The sequence below is a fragment of the Podarcis cretensis genome, assembly GCF_951804945.1.
Source record: "Podarcis cretensis genome assembly, chromosome: 1".
Lineage (NCBI taxonomy): Eukaryota > Metazoa > Chordata > Lepidosauria > Squamata > Lacertidae > Podarcis > Podarcis cretensis.
This window is the reverse complement of record NC_137170.1, coordinates 84858721-84878910: the sequence shown is the minus strand read 5'-3', so window position 1 is coordinate 84878910 and position 20190 is coordinate 84858721. Positions and strand designations below refer to the sequence as shown.

General features: G+C 45.0%; 1 protein-coding gene across 5 annotated transcripts; it reads right to left on the bottom strand.

Moving 5' to 3' along the window:
- Positions 1-1315: 1315 nt before the first annotated feature.
- On the bottom strand, positions 1316-17171 carry SSRP1 (structure specific recognition protein 1). Of its 5 annotated transcripts, none has more exons than XM_079986820.1 (17): positions 17015-17171; positions 16280-16563; positions 14683-14868; positions 14093-14198; positions 13724-13914; positions 13409-13639; positions 11601-11704; positions 10795-10923; positions 10446-10667; positions 9867-9939; positions 9126-9267; positions 7716-7761; positions 6079-6199; positions 5030-5200; positions 3962-4053; positions 3645-3825; positions 1316-1838 (listed from the first exon to the last, which is right to left on the bottom strand). In XM_079986820.1, the coding sequence occupies exons 2-17, from the start codon at positions 16331-16333 to the stop codon at positions 1770-1772; spliced, it is 2118 nt and encodes a 705-aa protein (XP_079842946.1). In that variant the 5' UTR covers positions 16334-16563; positions 17015-17171; the 3' UTR covers positions 1316-1769. The 5 variants fall into 5 exon arrangements, with proteins under 5 accessions (XP_079842946.1, XP_079842947.1, XP_079842948.1 ...); XM_079986821.1 differs by having other exon boundaries at positions 16950-17136; XM_079986822.1 differs by having other exon boundaries at positions 16959-17136.
- Positions 17172-20190: the final 3019 nt, after the last annotated feature.

The following is a 20190-nucleotide window of genomic DNA, read 5'->3' as shown; positions in this document are numbered from 1 at the left end:
GTATGTGCGCACATTTAGTAATATGTGTGCAGTTCTGGGAACCTCAATACAAAGCCCTACAGCTGTCGAAAGAAAAAAAACATGAATAAAATGATCACAGGGAGCCCACCTACCTTACAAAGAAAGTGTCAATCATTTGAGGATTTTAGATTTGTGTGAGTGGGAAGTGTTGAGGTGGGACAAGACTGGCACGTAAGGTTATGAGAAGTACTGGGTAAGGAATTTTGAAAAGTTGCCCACTCTAAAAAAACAAGAGTTCACAGCTCTTCATTGGAAAGGATATATAGCTGGTTTTAAGATAAATAAAAGTAATCAAAAGAATGCATAATTAAAATATGAAACCTACTGCCAGGGGATACCGTGATGGCCAACAACAGAAATGGCTTTCTAAAGAGAAATACAAATGTTAGCCAAAGCAGCAACTCTCATGACTAATAACAATACAGGATGCAAAAGATTAAACATGATGGATTTGATCACCATGCCCTGCTTTTATGTTTCCCAAAGGGCTCCCACTCTGTCTAAGGGGCACAATACCCCTTTGTTTTGGCCCAGCACGCCAGTTATACTCAAAAGAGGCTGATGACTTCCATGGGTTGAGCCATTAGGTCCAATTTGATTTTAATTAGCCCCGTATCATTTTAATACTGCTCCTGAATTCCCAGAGAGCCACTTGCCGAGCAACATCCCTGCCAAGGAAACAGCCATTGGCAATCCATCCAAGGCCAGCTGAAGTCCACCTCTATTCCTTCTGTACACACACTCACATGGATACATGTCTCCATACTGGTTGATATAAGATGATCCAATAGAGGAGAGGGGGGAAAGGAAGCTGCCTGTAAGCTTCTTTTGCCTTTAAGGAAAAGCAAAGCACAGAAGCTCTCACATTGCTTTAAAGAGTGCCAGCAGTTATCCATCGGGACCAGACGCTGTCCCAAGTGTTAATGTTGGCGAGGTTCAAGGATGCTGTTATTGCTGATGGAATCTCAGGCACTGCCAGGTTTCATCTCTATTGACTGCTTGCCTACATTAGCCACATCTCATCGGCACGCAATGGCCCTTTAAATACAATTAGTGCAGCAGCTGCTAATGGAAGGTACTACAGTTAAGCCCCTTGGCCCAAAGCATTAAGATGCAGCTCCTGTACAAAACTCTACATAAAGATCACTGGTGAAGGTTGCGCAAATATACATAGGTCTTTCCCTGCTGTTGCAGAAGAAATGGTTTGATTTGCTTTGACATACACCTCCATGCTGGAAGATGCTTTTCATTTGTCCAGGCTGTTGCAGGGTGGGGTGTCACACAAGAACAAGTCTTGTCCAAATTCACTTGATTTTTATTAAACCAGTTAGCCACAATAAACAAAAATGCAAAGAGAACCTTAAAAAAGAAAAACCAAAAGACATCAACTGAATCTGACCAGGGAAGCAACACAGTGCCCCCATCTTCCAGCTGTATGCCACATACCACTGAGCCCACCATCTAACAGGACACAGTGCATCTATGGCAACATGAAGGCAGAAAAGGGGCAGGGGTGATGGGCTTTCTCTGTCCTCTTTTAGCACAATCCATTCTCTCTGGACGGGACAACTGGCCCTGACTACAACCTGCAATACTGGGAGGGGGAACAACTGAAGCATTGTAGTGGTGCCAGCTCTCCATCCATCCTGCCTGGAACAACGTCCTCTTGGCCTCACCTCCACAAATAGAACCACCACAACACCTGTAAAAAGGGTGGGGAATCGGGGTGTTTGTGTGGGTGTTTCTTGCTAATCTGAACCAGATGCAGATTCTGCTGAGCTGGGTGGGGTGCTGGCGATCTCCTCCTCATCAGAATCCTAGAAAAGAAAGAGGCACAGGTATTGTTAAGAGAAGGGAAAGATTCAAGATTAGCTGCATGCCTTAGAGTCTAAGCCAACAGAATCAGCGCCGGAAAGGGGAGCTGCTGGGTACCACTGGGACCAGATCAATTAAGCTTCAGCTGAACAGCCAACTGCAGTAAAAGCATACAATAAATGGAGCAAACAGGATGTTTAAGCTGCATGAAGATGCGGAAATCTAGAAAAGCCTGCAATGTGCTTTTATTTACTATGCTAGAAGCACAGGAGTGTGTACAATGTAACGGGAATGAATATGGTTCAGCAAATAGCAGTAAAAGGACAGGAAAACATGGAGAAACCAGGGAAAAATAGAAATCATATGTGTCAGGGGCTCAGGAGCAGAGGCACAGGGAAGAGAGGAGATGGAGAGCGAAGGGGAAGAATCCGAGGGGAGCGTAGGAGAAGAGGACAGTGGACCGAGGGATTCCATGAGCCTCTCCAGCGAATCGGAAGATTCACAGAAGGGGGCACCAGTGGCCAGGGGTAGGGGGTTCCCAAGGGAGCAAGGGGGCAGCAGGGACTCCCAGAGCAGTAGTTGGAAATCAGGACCAGCTTCCCCACCAGAGCAGAGTGGGGGGGGAAGAGTCCCAAGGATCGGGGCCAGTGCATTCCCCACCAGGGAGAGAAGATAAGGCAGGGCTGACCACGCCTCCATCAGAAAGTCGGACAACGGAGGAGAGGTCAGATCCGGCCAGTGTCCCGGAAGAGGGAAGCAGTGACCGAAGTACTGTAACGGTTAGGAGAAAGGTCACTGGGCTGGCGCGAGAGGCAAGTTCAAATGTACAGGAGCACGGGACAGCAGAGAATGAGGATTGGGAACCGGGTCCTAAAGCCCGCCGGAGGGAGGGGGAGGAGCTAAGCGACTCAGCGTCGGAAGAGTCCAGAAAGGGCAATGCCCCAGCGGGCAGGAGGACCCAGAGGAGGAGAGAGCAGCGTAAAAGGTGGAGCAGGGCTAGGATCTTAAACTGGTGTCATAGGGGAGGAGACTCAGACGGGACTTCGCCGATCTAGGGTTTAAGACGTAGGGCTGCACGCTGTGGCTTTGAAATGGAAACTGAACTTCAATAAAGACTTTTGTACATTACTACAGCCTAGCGTTGGTCCTCTGTGAGCTGGGACCTAGAGGCAGCTCTGACAATATGATATATTATTAAAGCCAATATTTTTCTCCAGCTTGAGCACTTATACATAACTGGCTTGGTATTCTTAAAAATAGCAAATTTCTAGTCTTCATGGTTGCAGAGCATAGTAAAGCAAAGGCTTAGAAACCAAGGGGGCTTTAAGCAGGTCTTTGATGTAGTGTGCCTTTTACCAACACCAGACATCTGTGTTCTTCCAATGGCTCTCCACCTATGTTCCCTGCCTCAATATCTTTCCTGATGTCCTTTCCTCCTGACACTGTCCTATAAGACTACAGACCGTGAAAAATGTTCTTAGCTCTGAAATACAAATTCCATAAATACTTATTCGGCAAATTAAAACACATGAAGCAATGCAATGTCTCAAGTGTGGAGACTAATGAAAGTAGGAAGATTGTGGATTGCCATGTTCACGGTTAGAGGCACTCTTCCATTTCTAGTGGCCACAAAAGGACCATCCTGTAACTTGTGATGAAAACATCATGGGGGGGGGGGGATTGGTTGCTCTTCTGTAGCAAGAACTGGCAGCAGGATTCTGACCTGAATGGAGCATGTTTTCATTCCCCTCCTCCCTAGCTCACTGGCAGTGGCACTGCATTTGCCACCAGAGTGCATTGCCCCTCACCTCCTTCTTGTCCTCGCCTGAGGAGCTATCATCACTGGAGACAAACTCCTTGCTCTTGAAACTCTCTCCAAGTTGTTTGGAAGGGCTCTTGCTCACAGACAATTTTGCAGATGCAGGTGCCTTCTTCTCTGGCTTGCCTTTCCCTGGCTTCTCTGGCTTTTTCTTCTTCTTGGATTTTTCCCTGTTCATGTGAAGAAAGAGATAGTGTGCTGTAATGGCAGAATTGGCAGAATCCCTTTGGGGCAACAGAAGCACTATGGAGAAATGAGGATGGGAGTCTGTGTTCTTGTTTGTGGGGCAGGGACGCAGCTACTCACTTCTTGGAGGTGTCAGACTTCCCTCCTTCAGTGTAGTCCTTCATTGCCTTCTCGTAGTCCCTCTTGGCATCTTCAGCTTTGCGATCCCATTCCTTCATCCAAAAAGAGAACGTTTTACTCACTACTCACATAACCCACAAAAAGAACAACTCATGCACCATTACTGCTAACACCAGGAGCATGTGTATCCCATGCAATAGAAACTGAAATTCAAAAACTCAAGGAATGCAGAGTCCCAGAGTTTTATTTTAAGCCCATTGTTCTTTTCCTTGTGCCTGGGGGTCAAGGCCGAAATGGATTCAACTGAGGTTCAAAAACCCAGAGCTGGATTTAGTGACCAAGTGGAAATGCATAATCATCAGGATAAAACAGGATTTAACTATCTTGGGACATTAGGGAATTCCTGCTGGATCAGACCAAGAGTCAACAGTGGTGCCTCGCAAGATGAAAAGAATCCGTTCCGCGAGTCTCTTCGTCTAGCGGTTTTTTCGTCTTCTGAAGCAAGCCCATTGACGGCTTAGCGGATTAGCGGTTTAGCGGATAAGCGGCTTAGCGGATAAGCGGCTTAGTGGCTTAGAAAAAGGGGGGGGGAGGGGGAAAAACCCGCAGGAACTCGCAAGACATTTTCGTCTTGCGAAGCAAGCCCATAGGAAATTCGTTTTGCGAAGCACCTCCAAAACGGAAAACTCTTTCGTCTAGCGAGTTTTCCGTCTTGCGAGGCATTCGTCTTGCGGGGCACCACTGAATTTGGTTTAGCAACCATTTCTCACAGCAGGAATTCCCTAATGTCCCAGGGTTTGAGGCAGGAATCCTTTCCAATCCTAGCCTGACACAACAGGGATTGAACCTCTGACCTTCTACATGGAAAACATGTGGTCCACCACTGAACTACCACTCTTCCAAGACACTTCAGAGAAACCTCCAGAAAGCAACAGCCCTCTCCCAATGTTTGCCTCCCACCCACCCCCAGCAACTGGCATTCAGATGAACAAATCACAAACAACTCCCAAAAGTTACTGGCACACTTCCACATCCACAAAATGTTATCATTATCAACTCATCACCCACCTCTTTCTTCTCTTTGGACATTCCTTTCCAGAGTTCTCCGGCCTTCTTGGACACATCAGTGACACTCATGCCAGGACTATCTGCCCTGATCTTGTCACGGTTAGCATTGAGCCAGAGCATGTAAGCAGACAAAGGTCTCTTTGGGGCATTGGGGTCTTTCCCTTTCTTACTCTGTGGGAAAAGGGAGGGTGAGAAGAGAGAAAAAGCACAACACTTCACCTCCAGGTAAAGGGAAGCCCTGCCTATTCCACAGATTCCGGAAAAATGCCTTCCTGTCTACCAAAGCCACCTGCATAAAGACCTCTAACTTGACTTCTGACTGTAGCCAACTGGCCTTCCAGCAATCTGCAGCTCTGCAAAACTGCAACGTAGTTTTTGCTCCAAATCCTCTTCTACTGCCCCCTTTCCCCCTTATATTCCCAAGACCGGTTTTCATATTCACTGCACCACTAATAAGCATGGACCAACTTGGCCCCCAGTGCCATCCCTCAATTTCAAAGCCCATCCCGCCGCAGCTCTCCCCTACGTGAGCAGATTCACAGGGGAACGGCCTGTTAACCTCTCTATGCAAGGAGAGATTTCGGCAGTGCACTCTCCTTAGGTACCCTCAATAGCTTTACTTAAGTCGATTAATGTTTGAATGTGTTCAAGCATTTTAAAACAGTTCTTGTTCCGGTCTCAGCTAACACAGGCACAAGTTAACACTGCTGGTCCCAATTTGGTTCAAAATATGGTCCCTTGTCAATATATTAACTGCTGATTTGTCTGCTTGCTAGGTGTTTGGGTACCACTGAGATTGAGGAGCAGGTTCCCCTCTGTTTGGATGCCCTTTTGAATCAAGATGACAGAGTGCACCTTTCAAAACTGCACTGATTTGTTTGGTTTCTTAGGAACTCCCAAGCAATGCCCAGTGCAAGGCTGCTTGATTTCTAACTCTGCACTTGTTTGCTTTCTCACAAGCACTTCCAGCTCTGACAGGAAGCACTCAAAGAAAGCCAGGAAGAGAGTGGCCTTGAATTCAACAATCTCCACATCCTGGTTGCTCTCACCTCAGATGGCTTCTTGCGAGGCTTGCGTTCTTTGACAATTTTGGCTTTTTTGGCAGGTTTCTTCTTCTCATCACTGTCTCCTTCGTTACTAGACGAGCTGGCTGAAGCATTACTGTCAAACCTGTCACAAGGAAAAGACACCCACAGAAAGAGGTGGGTTCACAGCTTCCTAAACCCACAAATAAATCCCAATCACTTTTAAAATGATGGCACACACTCAAGCTTGAGCAACAATATCCTCACCCTAACTTTTTTGTGCTTAACTCTCATGTGTCAGCTACACTACATCAGTGCTGTGTAGTGGTTAGAGTGCAGGACTAGAAATAAGGTAACTAGGGTTCAAATCCCCACTCAGCCTAGCCTACCTAACAGGGTTACTGTGGGGATTAAATAAGGAGGGGGAGAACCATATTAAACACCATCTCCACCTCCTTACAGAAAAACTGGGAAATAAATGCAGCAAATAAATTAATAAGTCCCAAGAATGACTAGGATGCCGCAGGATCATTAAAATCAGTAACAAATATCATAAACAGATAGGTCTATATAGCCCAATTAGAATAAACAACATATAAAAGCCCTACCACGATTGCTAAAAATTGTTAGACATACAATATAGGATTTTGATAAGCTGCTGCATAGACTTGTCAGAAACTATTCTAGCAAGAGTGCACAAAGCAGCAGGTATCAACTGACTGTAAACCATTGCATGCAAACATCAAAAACAATGGCCATCTGTCTAACCTGCCCCAATGTTCATACTTCAAAGACCATCCAGACAAGCCTTTTAAGTAAGCTGACGTTCTTAAAGCATTTGAAATAGAATGGGTCCATTGTCATGACTGCCCGCCCTGCAAGATGCTCTCCAGCAGCTTAAGTGAACATGCCCAGATTACTAGCTCCCAACGTTTTCTTGAATATTCAACCCTGTGTACAATTTTAGACTGATGAAAGGACAGCAAATTTCACAGACGAAGATAAAAAGCACAAAACTGTCATAGTGAGTTGCAAAGTGTTGCCTTAAATTTAGGACTCAGATTTCCCCATTCATTTTGATAACCAGTGGTTGCACCCAGTAATGCTGCTATACGAGCAGAGCAGGCCTCCACTAATGCAGTGGCACTTCCCCTCCTCCTTGCAGCTCTGACTGCACACCGTCACAATTGCGCAAGAGGCTTTGGAGACCATCCTGAGCAGATCTGGGTGGGCTGACAGGAGACAGAGAAAAGGAAGCACGCCACCCCTGCAAAAGTGGAAACCTGCTCATGCAGCATGAACTACAACCTCCATTTCCTACTCCCCAAATGGATCCTCACAACATTATAACAAGATGTTCTTCTTCCCATGTCACCCTACTATTGTCATCATTCCAATACAGATGATCCAACTTTCTTCTGTTGGAAGTCTCCTAATCATGTGATTTGCCTGCCTCCATACGGTCCTATTGAAGACCCGCAGAGACCTGGTCACAGTTCCAGATGTTATTGCATCCTTCAGTGATACACTGGTCCCTTCCAAGCACACAGCTTCCCCCAGTATTTATTAAAATATTAATATCATGCCTTTTGATTCCTAACAGAGCCTGCAACGCAGCATTCAACAACACTATCTCCAGCAGGCCGAAGCATTTCACTTACTCTTCTGCCACATCCTCTTCCTCCTCCATAGGATTGAATGATTCATCTGGAAAAAGAAAATCTCTGTTTTTAAACCACACTGATGAGAACGAAATGTAAGGCATGAAAAGGCAAAAAGGAATGGATTTGGCCACAAACCAAAGACAGAATAGGCCAATCTCTGTATCTCCAGGCTGCAGAAAAGCTATTTATTCATTTACTTATTTCATAACATTTAAATAGCTAACAAAAGAAATGCATAAAATAAGCCTTTTTGCAGACATTGTATCAATTATGCTATTGAATCCAAAAGTTGCAATGCTCATATTACTGAAATGAAAAAACTAAGCAATTATGCTAAAGTGTCTGGATTCAAAATCAGCAAATCCAAATCAGAAATAACGTAAATGGACATTTCTCCATCTGACCAATCAATCATTCAAAAACAGATAGGTTTTTAAATCTGCTATAAGGAAGTAAAATATTTGGGAGCCTAGGTAACAAAAAACCTGTCAGCTCTAAAGAAAGCAAACTTTACACCATTACTTTTACAAGTACGATGGGATCTTAGATCTTGGGAAAACTTACATTTAGCATGCTCAGGACACATAACCATCTTTACAGCAGCTATCCTTCTGAAATTTTTGTTTCTCTTTCAAGTGCTGATAATTATGATTACACCCAAACAATTTAAAATTTGGCAGTGCTCAATGAACAAGTTCATACACGAAGGGGGAAAGTGCAACTAGGCTCCAGAACTATGTATGGAAGTGTTCAAAGTTTGGAATCCCACACCTCCAAACTTCTAACAAAGCCTTTCAACTAAAACATTTGATGCCATTGATGAACAGTCAAAAGAGCAAACCATGGGCATATATAGAAATAAGCTTGACATACAACAAAACAAGTGAAATGTCTCCTGCACTAACAGCATTTGGCTTATGATCCCACCCACTCAAAATTACCCTAATGTTGATCTCTTAGCCTTTCTATTGACAGCTGCCTGTATGGAGATAGTCAGATGCCGGAAAACTGGTGTTAACAAGTATAGTCCATAGCATTGGCTAAGATATTGACATGTCAAGTCGAAGCGGCAAAGGGCAGACACTATCTACATTCCTTTTATAATGTATGGCAAATGCTTCTTGAAAACATAAATTGTTGAGACCGTGGCAGAAATCCACCAAACATTCATGGGGAAATGTGGCATGATCTTTTAGCGTAATCAAACACAACTTTATTATATAACATGACAAAAGTTTGAAATATGATCAGTACAAGTTATTTGTTGTTTACTGTTGTAACAACGGTTTTCTCAAAATGTATCTCCTGTGCCATGAAAAATAAATATAAACATATTTTTAAAAAGTCATATACTGTTCAATTATTAAAAAAACAAAACCCAAAAGAAATTTTCAAAAAATGGCTTACCCGTCTCCTCCCCAGAGTCTTCACTGCTGTCATTTGCATGCTCCTCACGAATTTTGCCCTCCTCCTTCATACGCTCCAAGTAAGCATCATGTGAGTCCTCATCCGAACCAGCATAATCATCATAGGGCACACTCTTCATGCCCTAGAAACATAAACAAAGCATTCCATGGAAGCTTCCCAACTCCAGTATTTGAGCAGACAGTCTCTCTCAACACTTTCCACACCCAAAACATGCAGAGATTCTAAAACCACAACTCCCAGCATGCTTTTGAGCACACATACTGTATAGAAAAGGCTTCTGTTTTAAACACACACACACACACACAGAGAGAGAGCAGATTCCTCAAGAACTGAATGCATGCTGTCTCCTGGGTCTGCTAGAACACACCTTCTCTCCTCAGAGGAAGGGAAGAACCATGCTAGTAAGGTGGATTAGGTGGAAGCCACTTCTTGAGCAGAGCAGGCTGCTGCCCCTTGCCTGTGGTTCATGCAAGATTATACTATGGTGATTAGGAATGTTCACCACAGCCATGCAGAGGAGACCTGAACCAAGAGGAGGAGGAAGAGGAGGGGACAATCGCACAGACCTTTTTCTTCTACAAGGAGAGAACAGAAATTGAGAAGGGAGAAAGCTCCGGAGAGACAGAGAACCCCCACCCTTCCCCAGTAGATCAGGATCAGGACCAGACAGTAGTTGCCTTTCCCTGTCCTCTCTCTTGCCCACCCTCTTGTAACAGGTACCTCCTTCAGTCCTCGGTTCTTGATGTTCAACTTCTTGGTATTCACAAAGTCAAATAGTTTGCCATATTCTTCTCTGCAAGGAAGAGAAGCCATAGATACAATCATCTTGCACAAGACTAATACTCACTTGCCTGTGACAAAACTTCACAGATCAGCAGTGAATCAGTTGCTGCCAGGGAAAATAGATCCTATATTGTGAGGGCACAGAGGGGAACTGGAGAACGGAATATTGTGTTTTTAAGACCTACCTTAGTTTTATGGCTTTAAATTGTTTTGAATATTGTTTTTAACACTGTAACCTGCTCTGGGACCTTAAGAGTGAAAGGCAGGTAACAAATTAATAAATAAGAATATATGCATGATGCAGCTATTAAAATGAAAACATCTGAAAATTATAGGTCACACATATGCAAGCAGAATAAAGAACTGTCTTTCAGAATGGGAAGGGCTCAAGGGCAGTGGCAATTCTGCCCCTTTGCACCACAATGGAAAATATTATACAGCTATAGAGGTGGCTGAGATCAAAAGCTGGTGAGCACACTTGTGTCTCTATGGTTCTGCTACAATCCATTCACTCACCTCTCTATGCTGCTGAAAGTGTATTGCATTCCCTGCTTGGTTTCTATTTCGAAGTCGAAGGAGCGTGTGGTTGTGGTCCCACGGGCAAAGTTCACAAAAGAAATCTCGTCAAAGCGAACATGAACGGGTGGCTTGTGCACGTAGATGAAGCCACGCTCTAAAGGGTACAGGAGGCCCGAACTAGCCTTATAGGAACAAGTGATGCACTGTGCCCCGGAATGCCTGTAATAGGGAAATAAGAGCCATGCTCAATTTTGGCCATACCTTTCTCATTCATACCCTGGTCAAATCAATGACAGCCAATAAATGGTTCACAATTCCTCTAACCCAGCATGGAGGCATTTCTCACCCCTGGAAGTTGCCAGGCACGGTGATCTTCCGGTTGACAAGAGCTTTCATGACACGACTGACCATCTCATACAGGGAGCCAGACATATTCTTGGTGAGCCGACCCTCAAAGCGCTTCTCTACCTCATCCCTGTTAGAGAGAGAGACAGAATAGAAGTTAAGAAAGTGCCAGACTCAAGGGGCTGTTGAAAGATGTTTTAAATACTAAGTGTGCATGCTTATGTATGTACAGTTGACTCACAACTTATGCACATTTAACTTGAGGGATCACAGCTTTATGCTGAAAAAGCACAGTCAGCAATTCCACCTGCCATTGCATTCACTCTGGGAGAGCATTCTGAGGTCCAGGGACAGTCTGCAGTAAATGCTGCACTGTGCCTTTTATAGTTTCTACCTTCCCTGGACGTAGCTCCCACATAAGCAGAGAGTTGCCTGTGTGTGGGTGTGCACAGGCATATATGTACACATGGGGGTAGGGGTTGAGAAAGGTAATAATAGGGAACAGGTGGAGACTAGAACTAGCAGTCTTTAAGTTAGAATGTTGCACTGGAAACTCCAAGGTCTCCTTGTGCAAGCCAGTCTCGTTCTCATTCTCTCCCTCTCCATACAAACACACAGAACAAGTTTGACAGAAATGGAAATGCAAGAGACTCCAAAGATTACTACAACACCAATTAATTGCAGCAGTCTGTGCAACTGGGACAAAAAAACACTTGGGCATGACAGGTAGAGTCAAGCTTAGAAAGCATATAGGGGAAGCAAACACAGATATACTGTAAGGAATACAATATTGTGAATGGTACGCACTCATTCATGTTGAGGGTCAAGGAGATGTCCTCATCCTTTGAGAAGAGTAGGATAAGAAAGTGGTAACGTGTTTGGCCTTGCTTTATAGGAGGATCTAAGCTGATCTGGAAGGAAGCAGAGATAATCTTCACCTTCAGCAGGAGCCCTGATCCAAAAGCACCATTCCCATGCAGCCTAACCCCCACACACCACGCTGATATCACATGCATCTCCCTTTCATAGAGACAACCTACCCATTACAAAGCCCTTTCCCCTTGATTTAAGACAGCAACAGAAATCCAAATTTAATCCTAGACAGCAGCAGTCTCTACAGACTCAACTAGAATACAAATTTGCACTTCTTTTCAGGAATCTTCAGGTTCAGACTGCTGCATCAAACTGAGTATATTTCTCACACACACACCCTTTCAGAAATGTTAAGAGACATTATAGTCTTTTTTATTAAAAAACAAACAAACACAACCATGCAGAATGTCACTATGTAGCCTTCTCCAAAATAGCATGGTCTAGGTTTAGATATGACCACTCCCCTAGAACTGCAGATGCTCACAGGTAAGCAGACAAGGGCCAAACCTCCCCAGGCTGTATATGCAGTTGCTCTGCTCGCAATAACATGTCAGACATTGGCAATGCCATGCCAGACTGGACATGTAAGCTCTGACTTCCTTCTGCCTTAAAGGCCAATGGCCTTCTCTTTTTTGTACTTTTATTTATTAAAGATTTTGTTGACTTACAAAAGTGTGTGCACTGTCTCTCTATCGTATTTTTTTTCCCATGTAACATTTTTTACAAATCAGTTTCATTTGTTGAGACATTAAGGCCAATGGCCTTCTAAGCAACAAATAACTTGGCCGGATGTGCAGTCTGGCATAGCAGGTGGCACAAGACCACCTTGCTGCTTTCTAAGAAAAAATTATGTGCTTTATCTCCATCTCATAGGAAGAGATTATTATGTGCAAGTTAGCTATGCAACGCTGAGGGATTAGCTCTTGCATCTCTATCCACACCTGCTGCAGTTAGAAGGAACGAGAGAGCCCTAAGGCCCGACACCTTAACACAGTGCTGAAACAACAGGCCAGCTCCCCTTATGCCCGGAACGCTTGCAGGGAGGGAACCAAGGCAGAGCAGAAGAATAGGAAGGATACATAACAATCCCTGAAATTTTATCTGAGACACTGACTGTGTACTGAGTAGAAAGACACCTGGATTCTTCTCCCCAGAGTGCAACATAAGACTGATAATTTGCTTTGTTTCTGGTTTTTTAATTAGTAACAAGAACTTATTTATTTTTATTTCATAAAAGGTATACATCATTTGATTGCAAAATACCTCCAAGTGATTTACAAAAAGATAAAACAAGAAAATCAAGAAAAAAATCACAACCATATTTTTAAAAACTTAAAATACTAACTTTCAAAGCACCAGGATAGGTTTGTGTAAGCAAGAATGTTTTTAGCAGGCGCCCAAAAAAGAAGGTGCCTGTTTGATCTCAATAGGCATGAAGTTCAGAAGCGCAGGTGCTGCCACACTAAACAATCAACTTCTTACAAATCTGGAACAGTTATTATGTGGCCCCCACAGTAGTGCCAATTCCACCAATCAAAGCAGTTGAGTGGGTGCATGTGGGAGTAAAGAAATCTCTTACGTTAACTGGTCCCAAGTTTTCAAGGGATGAAAGGCCCTGGCCTCTCTCGTAAAGCACAAAGGGGAGAAGGAAGAGAACCTATGAATGGAGCCTACTGCATGAAGTAACCATCATTCTTACTCCTGACAGGCAACCCCTTCCCCCCAATTCCGCTGCTGCTCACCACGAAGAACATCTGGCGTTGGTCTTTATGGGGCAGCAGAAAAAGCCGCAGAACGGTGGTGTAGGGGATCTTGTAGTCAAATGTCTTGCCATGGAGGTGCAGGAAGGTAGGGTAGATGCGGATGTCATATCGACCACGAGGTGTCAAGCACTGCAGCTCTCGGAAGATGCAAATGGCATCTCCAGTGGCCTGGATGACGTCTGCCTTGGATAATACATTCTGGGCAAATGCCTGCAGTAAAGAGTGGAATGAAGTTTTTATCAACTAATGCTCTCTCTCCCACCCCAACATCATCTCTACTCAGTTCTCACTCACCTCCACGGGATCCACGCCATCCTCCTGAGTGGGTGGCACGTAGAAGCGCACCTCCATAAGCGACACTTCAGTGTCGTCATTCTGGTGGAACTCCAACGTCACTTCATTCTTGCCAGTTGTACACTGGGAGACATTACTGAGTGGGATCTCAAAAACTGGCTGCTCACCAATGTCAAAAGAGAGAAGCTGCCCTGCAAAAGACCAACAAGGTATCTTCCAAGAGAAAATAATAATACATTCTCAGTCACTCTCCAACCCAAAGTAAAACAAAAACAACCTTCTCCATTCTTTTATCTTAGCTCTGTCTTCGAGACACAGTGTGCCAATTTCCCTTGGGGTCGGGGTACCACCCACCACACCCAGACATACCTCCAAACTTCACTGTCCCCCAGTTCCACCCCTTCACACACAAGTCTTTTTCAGCAAGGTCTAAGTGAAAGTGTGTCTTGAAGAAATCTGAGAGTTTGTCAAATTCCTATGGAAGGAAAATGCATAATCAGGGAACAGTCAGTTAATGCACTAGTAAGGCAGCGGTATACAGAGTAGCCATTTGCTGTGAATAGCTTTCTGCACCTTGGAAATTAAAATAAGCTACATATCACAGGCCAGAGCAAAATTATGTCAATACTAACAAGTATTTTTTATATAAGCGAAGAGTTAAGAATTGCATGCTACAAGAGATGCATGAAACTAGAAATCCCATTGTAGAACCGACATCTCCTTTATAACAGCCTGCAACTAAGGCAACACACAACCATAAGGCTAGAGGGAAAAGGCACTTTTATAAGACCAAACTGGATATGCAAACTGGTGGAATTTCAGGCAAAAATAAACACCCAATGGCAGATGCTGCACAATATCAACCTGTCTTGATCCATAATACAAAAAACTGCTCACCCCACCAAGTCCCAAGACCTGTATCATGCTCAGAAGCAAACTCATTCCAAAAAGAACCTTACCGTCTCTCTGAACCCATCATATTTGTAGACGTGACCGTTCTTTGTCAGGAGTTTGAGACCATGTCCCAATGCCACTCGTCGCCAGATGCCCTCTGCCAACTCTGATGCCTGAATATTGTCCACTTTTCCTGTTTTACTGTTCTTGAAAATCACACCTTGACGGTTCAGTCGCAGGCGGCCATCATTCTGACCCACAAGAGATAGAAGGTTAGCAGGTGCTTTAGCACCGTGGCCTCTCAAAAGCTTGATAGGCTCTTCTCCTAAACAACTTCATTCATTCCTCAAACTGCCACCAAATTCCCTTTAAAAATACTATAACAGAATAAGTTGGACAAGACATATGATGTGGTGTTTATGGCAACTATCCAACAACTACAAGAATTCCTTCCGCTATAATTGCTTTCTCCCCAAACATTTGGAATGGGACTCAAACCACTCAGTAAAGCAGCAGTGGGGAACCTCCAACCCACAGACCTAATTAGGTTACCAGACCTCCCCATTTGGCCTGCAAGCCACACCCACCTGTCTTACACCTGATGTGCTATATGCTATCAGGGATAGAGAAGGTCAAAATATGGCTGGTCCAAAAGTGGGGTTGCAGTGTGCTTTCTAAGCACTTTGCTAAGTGATTTGCCTAAGTGATTTCTAACCATATAGACAAACACCAGTGACTTGATGTTGCTGTGATGTCAAGTGACTGACAGGCGGGTAGCCACCCCCATCTGTCAAACTTTGCTTTGGCAGCGGGAGGAATACGGAGCCAACCTAGTGGCCATATCTAGTCTTCTGCTTCTACAGTAAAGAGTCCAGACATCTGTTTTCTTAAAAAAGACAATGTTTACAGCACAAACCTAACCATATTTGCTAAGAAATAAAGCCCTATTTATTTAAGTAGGTGTTACTTCCTTAGAAGTCAGCCTCAGAACCTTGCTTCATATTCAGTTTTAAATTAAGCAGATATTTGTGGCTAGGAATCACATTTATATAGATCTATAGACTCTAGCTCACAAAATCTTACACCATGATATATTTGTTAGTCTTTCAGTTTGCCACAAGAGTCTTTGTTGTTTTGCATCCAGAAATAATCCCAAGTGATATACAACCAGCCTGCCAAGTAATCCCCCCAGTGGCATTAACAATGCTGAATAATAAAAAGGCTTTAAGGCACGTTTCATACCCAGCTGAAGTCTCAAGATGCATTTTAGTGAGTAAAGAATTTGCCACCCAAAAAAGTTATTTCTCCACAATCCTCAGGAGTCCAAAGCAAAAATGTGGGCTTCATCACTCTTGAAACATTTGTTCACCGTCCTAAATAATATATTCTCATAGGCCCTCCTGCCATTATGTTTAAAGTATTAACCTCACTGAACCCTTAAGGGGCAGAGCAATATTATTTCTTACTCCCCTTTAAAAGATGGCATACCAGAACACCACAGATCATACAACAAACTTGTGGCAAAGCACTAGGTTTCTAAAGTGGCAAGGTGGCATCCCATCCAACAGGTCAACCTTCCTCCAAACATACTGCTTGTTCCTCACATAGCACCATATGTTACTTTCCTCCTTTCAGGCTACCACCACCACCCCATTAACTCACCATCGATCCCTTCACTTCTTGGTATATTTCATTGAATTCCAATGTATCCGCCATGTTGACAGCACCTCCACCCCCCTCACCCCACTATGGCAGGGGTTGAGGACACACCAGCAAAACGTGCCGAGCTGTTCTTGGGGAAAAGTTTTGCAAACGGACCCAGGCAGGGAGAAGACAAGACGCCTTAGTCCTTCCTGGAACGGGGGATCTTCTCCATCTAGTTCTAACAGAAGCAAAGGGAACACGAAGACACAGAGGACTAGAAAACACTTGGGGGGAGGCGAAACCTGGGGAGAAAGCAGAAAATGTTTTGTTTATACATGGGAGACGGGAAGAAGACGACGACTTCTAGAAAGCTGCCTTGCTATTCACCCAACTCGGCTAAAAACCACCCCTGCCTCACAATGCCTACTAAGAAGGGCACACACCAAACCCCGCACCCATGAGCCACCGACCCACAAGATGCTCAGTGCCGCCACAGCGCAACGTTGTCTATTTGCGGGAGCCAAAACTCGCCTCCTTACGGAGCAGCAACAGCGCACACCAGCCGCCTACTCCTGCTGCTGCTGCTGCTGCTACTACTACTACCGCAGTTTCCCATACCAACCGCGTTTAAACCGAAGACAATTGCCCCCCGCCCTCGCACGCCCGGCTTTGAATCCCCCCCCCTCACCAGACGCACTTTCCCGCCTGCGCAACACGAGTCACATCCTCTCCCCTCCTCTTTGGAAAGCTCACCTCACTTCCTCCTTCCGGGGCCGTTGGCTTTCGGTCGCTTAGTGCTCTTTTGCCTCTCCGGTTTGAAAAAGAAAGAAAATGGAAGAAGGCGGCACGACTCTCTACGGAAGCCGTGGGACTCCGCTCTATCGCGCAGCGCCTCTATGGTGGGACGTCTGAAGAGCGTGCCGGAAACGCGCTCTGTTGTAGACCGGAAGTGCTCACGGGGGAATCTTGTTTGAGGAGACGTTTGCCTTTTCAGCCTGGAGTAGTGGGAGGGTTTTTTGTCGGCATGGAGAGAGGGCCGGTCTTTCCTCCCTCCCACCCCGTCTCTATGGGCTTCCCATCCTGGGAGCGAGGCGCGACTCCCGTGAGGGGTGGCAGTGTGACTCTCTTGATTGGTTAACGCGGGACTAGGATGTGACTCTGGGACTCTAGAGCGGGGGAGTGGGGCTGCCTGTTCAGTGTTGCTTTTGCCTCCTTTTGTTTCCTTAATCCAAGTCGTTTATAAAGGCATTGAGCAGCAGGGCCAGGACAGAACCCTGTGGCACCTCGCTTTTTTCCAGGATGATGAGGAACCATTAGTGGCCACTCTGGGTTCAGTCAGGCAACCAGCTACATACCCACCTAACAGTTACCTCGTCCAGCCCACATTTTACCAGAGTCTCCACAAAAATGGGGGGGGGGGGGACGACGACTTTGTCAAAAGCCTCACTGAAATCAAGGTACACTACATCCACAGCCTTCCCATATCCACCATGCTTGTAACTGTCCAAAAAGAAATGAGATTGAATGGATTGTTTTTGAGAAACCCATGCTGGGTGTTAGTATTCACAGAATCCTTTTCTAAGTGCTCACAAACTGTTAAATTATCTGTTCTAGGAGTTTTCCTGGTACAGTCATACCTCGTGTTACGTTTGCTTCATGATACTTTTTTCAGGTTGCGTCCCGCAGACGCACAAAATGACGTCACGCACATGCGCATAAGCTGCGAATCGCAAACCACACATGGTCAGACGTGCAGCTGCGGGTTGCGTTCTGCTCATTTTGCAAACGGGGCTCCGGAACGGATCCCGTTCACAACCAGGGGTACCACTGTACAGTATTGACTTCAAGCTGACCTGGGTCTTTTTTTTTCCATTTTCTGAAGACGGGGACAACATTTCCCTGCCTCCAGTCTGCGGGAACCTCACCTGTTCTCCAAGAATTCCAATACATAGACTCAGGCTCTGAGATTACATCCACAAGCTCTTTTAGTACCCTTGGGTGCAGCTCATGGGGCCCTGGATATTTGAATTCATTTAAAGTAGCTAGGTGTTCCCTTACCACCTGTTTTCCTGTCTTGGGCTGCAGCTCCTTCCTTGCATTATTTATTCTGTTAGCACCAGGTTGGGCACTGCTTTCCTTTTTGGGTGAAGACAGAGGCAAAGTAGGCATCTCTCTCTGATCCCAGTAAGAGTTATTTGCTTCAAAAATTCTTGCTGTTCCAAAGTTCACAGCAAGTCCTGAGTCCAGCAGCTTCTAAAGTCCTTGCAGCTCTTCACAAAGTGTTCCAATTCCTTACACAATTCTACCCAATTCTAATGGTCTCTGCTGCTTAGATCTCCCACACTTTTCTGGCCAGCACTGAACACTATAGCTTTTGCTCTTTATCCACACGGGAGCTACCTACAAATTCCTCCCAGCAACAAAGATGAGACGGTCACCAAACACTTGCATTGGGGGGAATGACTCAGCATTTGCAGCTCATGTGCAATTAATCCATTGAACGCTTTCTTTAACATATAAATCACTTTTTCTTTACCTGTCTTGCTGAGTCCCATCTCTCAGATGAAAGGGTGTGTCACTTGGGGCTATACCTCTCTGGCCACCGTGGGCCAAGGACATTTTGCTGCTAGAAACAAAACAAAATCCCATCCCTCATCCACAGCCCACCCTCTGCTGCGCACCTGCCACACACCACTCACACATGCCACTGTCCAGGGGTGGGGGGGGGGAGTAAAAGGAGGCCAGAGAGGAACAAGTGTGCAAAGGAGGGGGAAGCAAGGGGCATGCTTCTTGGAGGCCAAATCTGCCACCTCTCCAAGCTGTCCAGAGCCTGCCACGCTGAGACAACTGTCTCACCTTGCCTCACTGGAGGGCCTGTCCTGTCTATGATCATATATCACACACACCTGGAACCCACAAATTGTAACTCTGGGGATGAGAAAATGGACGATGGTGCAAGCTTATTTTCTCCTTCTCTGAAGGCAAACCAATGGTTTCAAGCAGTGCTTTTTTCCTAAAAAAATGTTTAGAGGTACTCTCATTTTCCTACTCATATTTGAAATACTGCCCCTCAATGGGGCCAAACTTAGATACACAAAATGTTTAGGGGTATGCGTACACCTCCATCCCAGAAAAAAAGCACTGGTTTCAAGTTACAAGAAAGGAAATTCCTATTAAACGCCAGGGAGAATTTTGTGACGGTAAGAGCTGTTTGACAGTGGAATGGACCCCCTGGGAAGGTGGTGGAGTCTTCTTCCTTGGAGATTTTTAAGATGAGGTTGGATGGCCATTTGTCATGGATGGTTTAGTTAAGAATCCTGCACTGCAGGGGGTTGGACTAGATGACCCTTGGGAACCCTTCCAACTCTTGATTCATAGAATCATAGAATTGCAGAATATCACTTAAGCAATGTAACGGACAATAAATAATTTGAAGAGCTGAAACTGTACAAGACTTTTTGCATATAAGGCTCCATTCAAAGTCTTTCTGTAGCTCAATAATAGTTGCTTTTAACCTTTTCTGATCCTGAACCTACTTTTTAATCTCAGCCTGCAACTTGAGTTCTGGTTTTAGTTTTTAAAAACTGTATATATCACCTTTCTTCTTTCCTCTCAGGCAAAATTCCCATACTGTGTGCCACAAGAGAAATGGGAGTGTGCTGTGAGAAGCAGACAATTAAAGGCTGTACAAGTCAGTGCTCTGGACTTGCTATCTTCCTACTGGGGAGGTCACATCCAGAACACTAGCTTGTGTAGAAACCGGGGGGGGGGGGCAGGGGGGGCCATGCTTATTTTGTTCACTCTTCAGAACAAATCTTCTCAGGCACAATAGTCAAGTGATGTTGTTGGACACCAACTCACATCCGCCGCAGCCAGTATGGCCAATGGTAAGGGATGATGGGAGTGTTGGGCCATGTATATGCCATGGA

Excerpts from the sequence above, each read along its gene's own strand:
- SSRP1 (XM_079986820.1), bottom strand. The coding sequence starts at position 16,333 with ATGGCGGATACATTGGAATTCAATGAAATATACCAAGAAGTGAAGGGA. Across the intron at positions 10,668-10,794 it reads GTGCCTGGCAACTTCCAGGG|GCATTCCGGGGCACAGTGCA; the intron begins GTGAGAAATGCC and ends TCCCTATTACAG. Across the intron at positions 6,200-7,715 it reads GAAGAGGATGTGGCAGAAGA|GTTTGACAGTAATGCTTCAG; the intron begins GTAAGTGAAATG and ends TCCTTGTGACAG.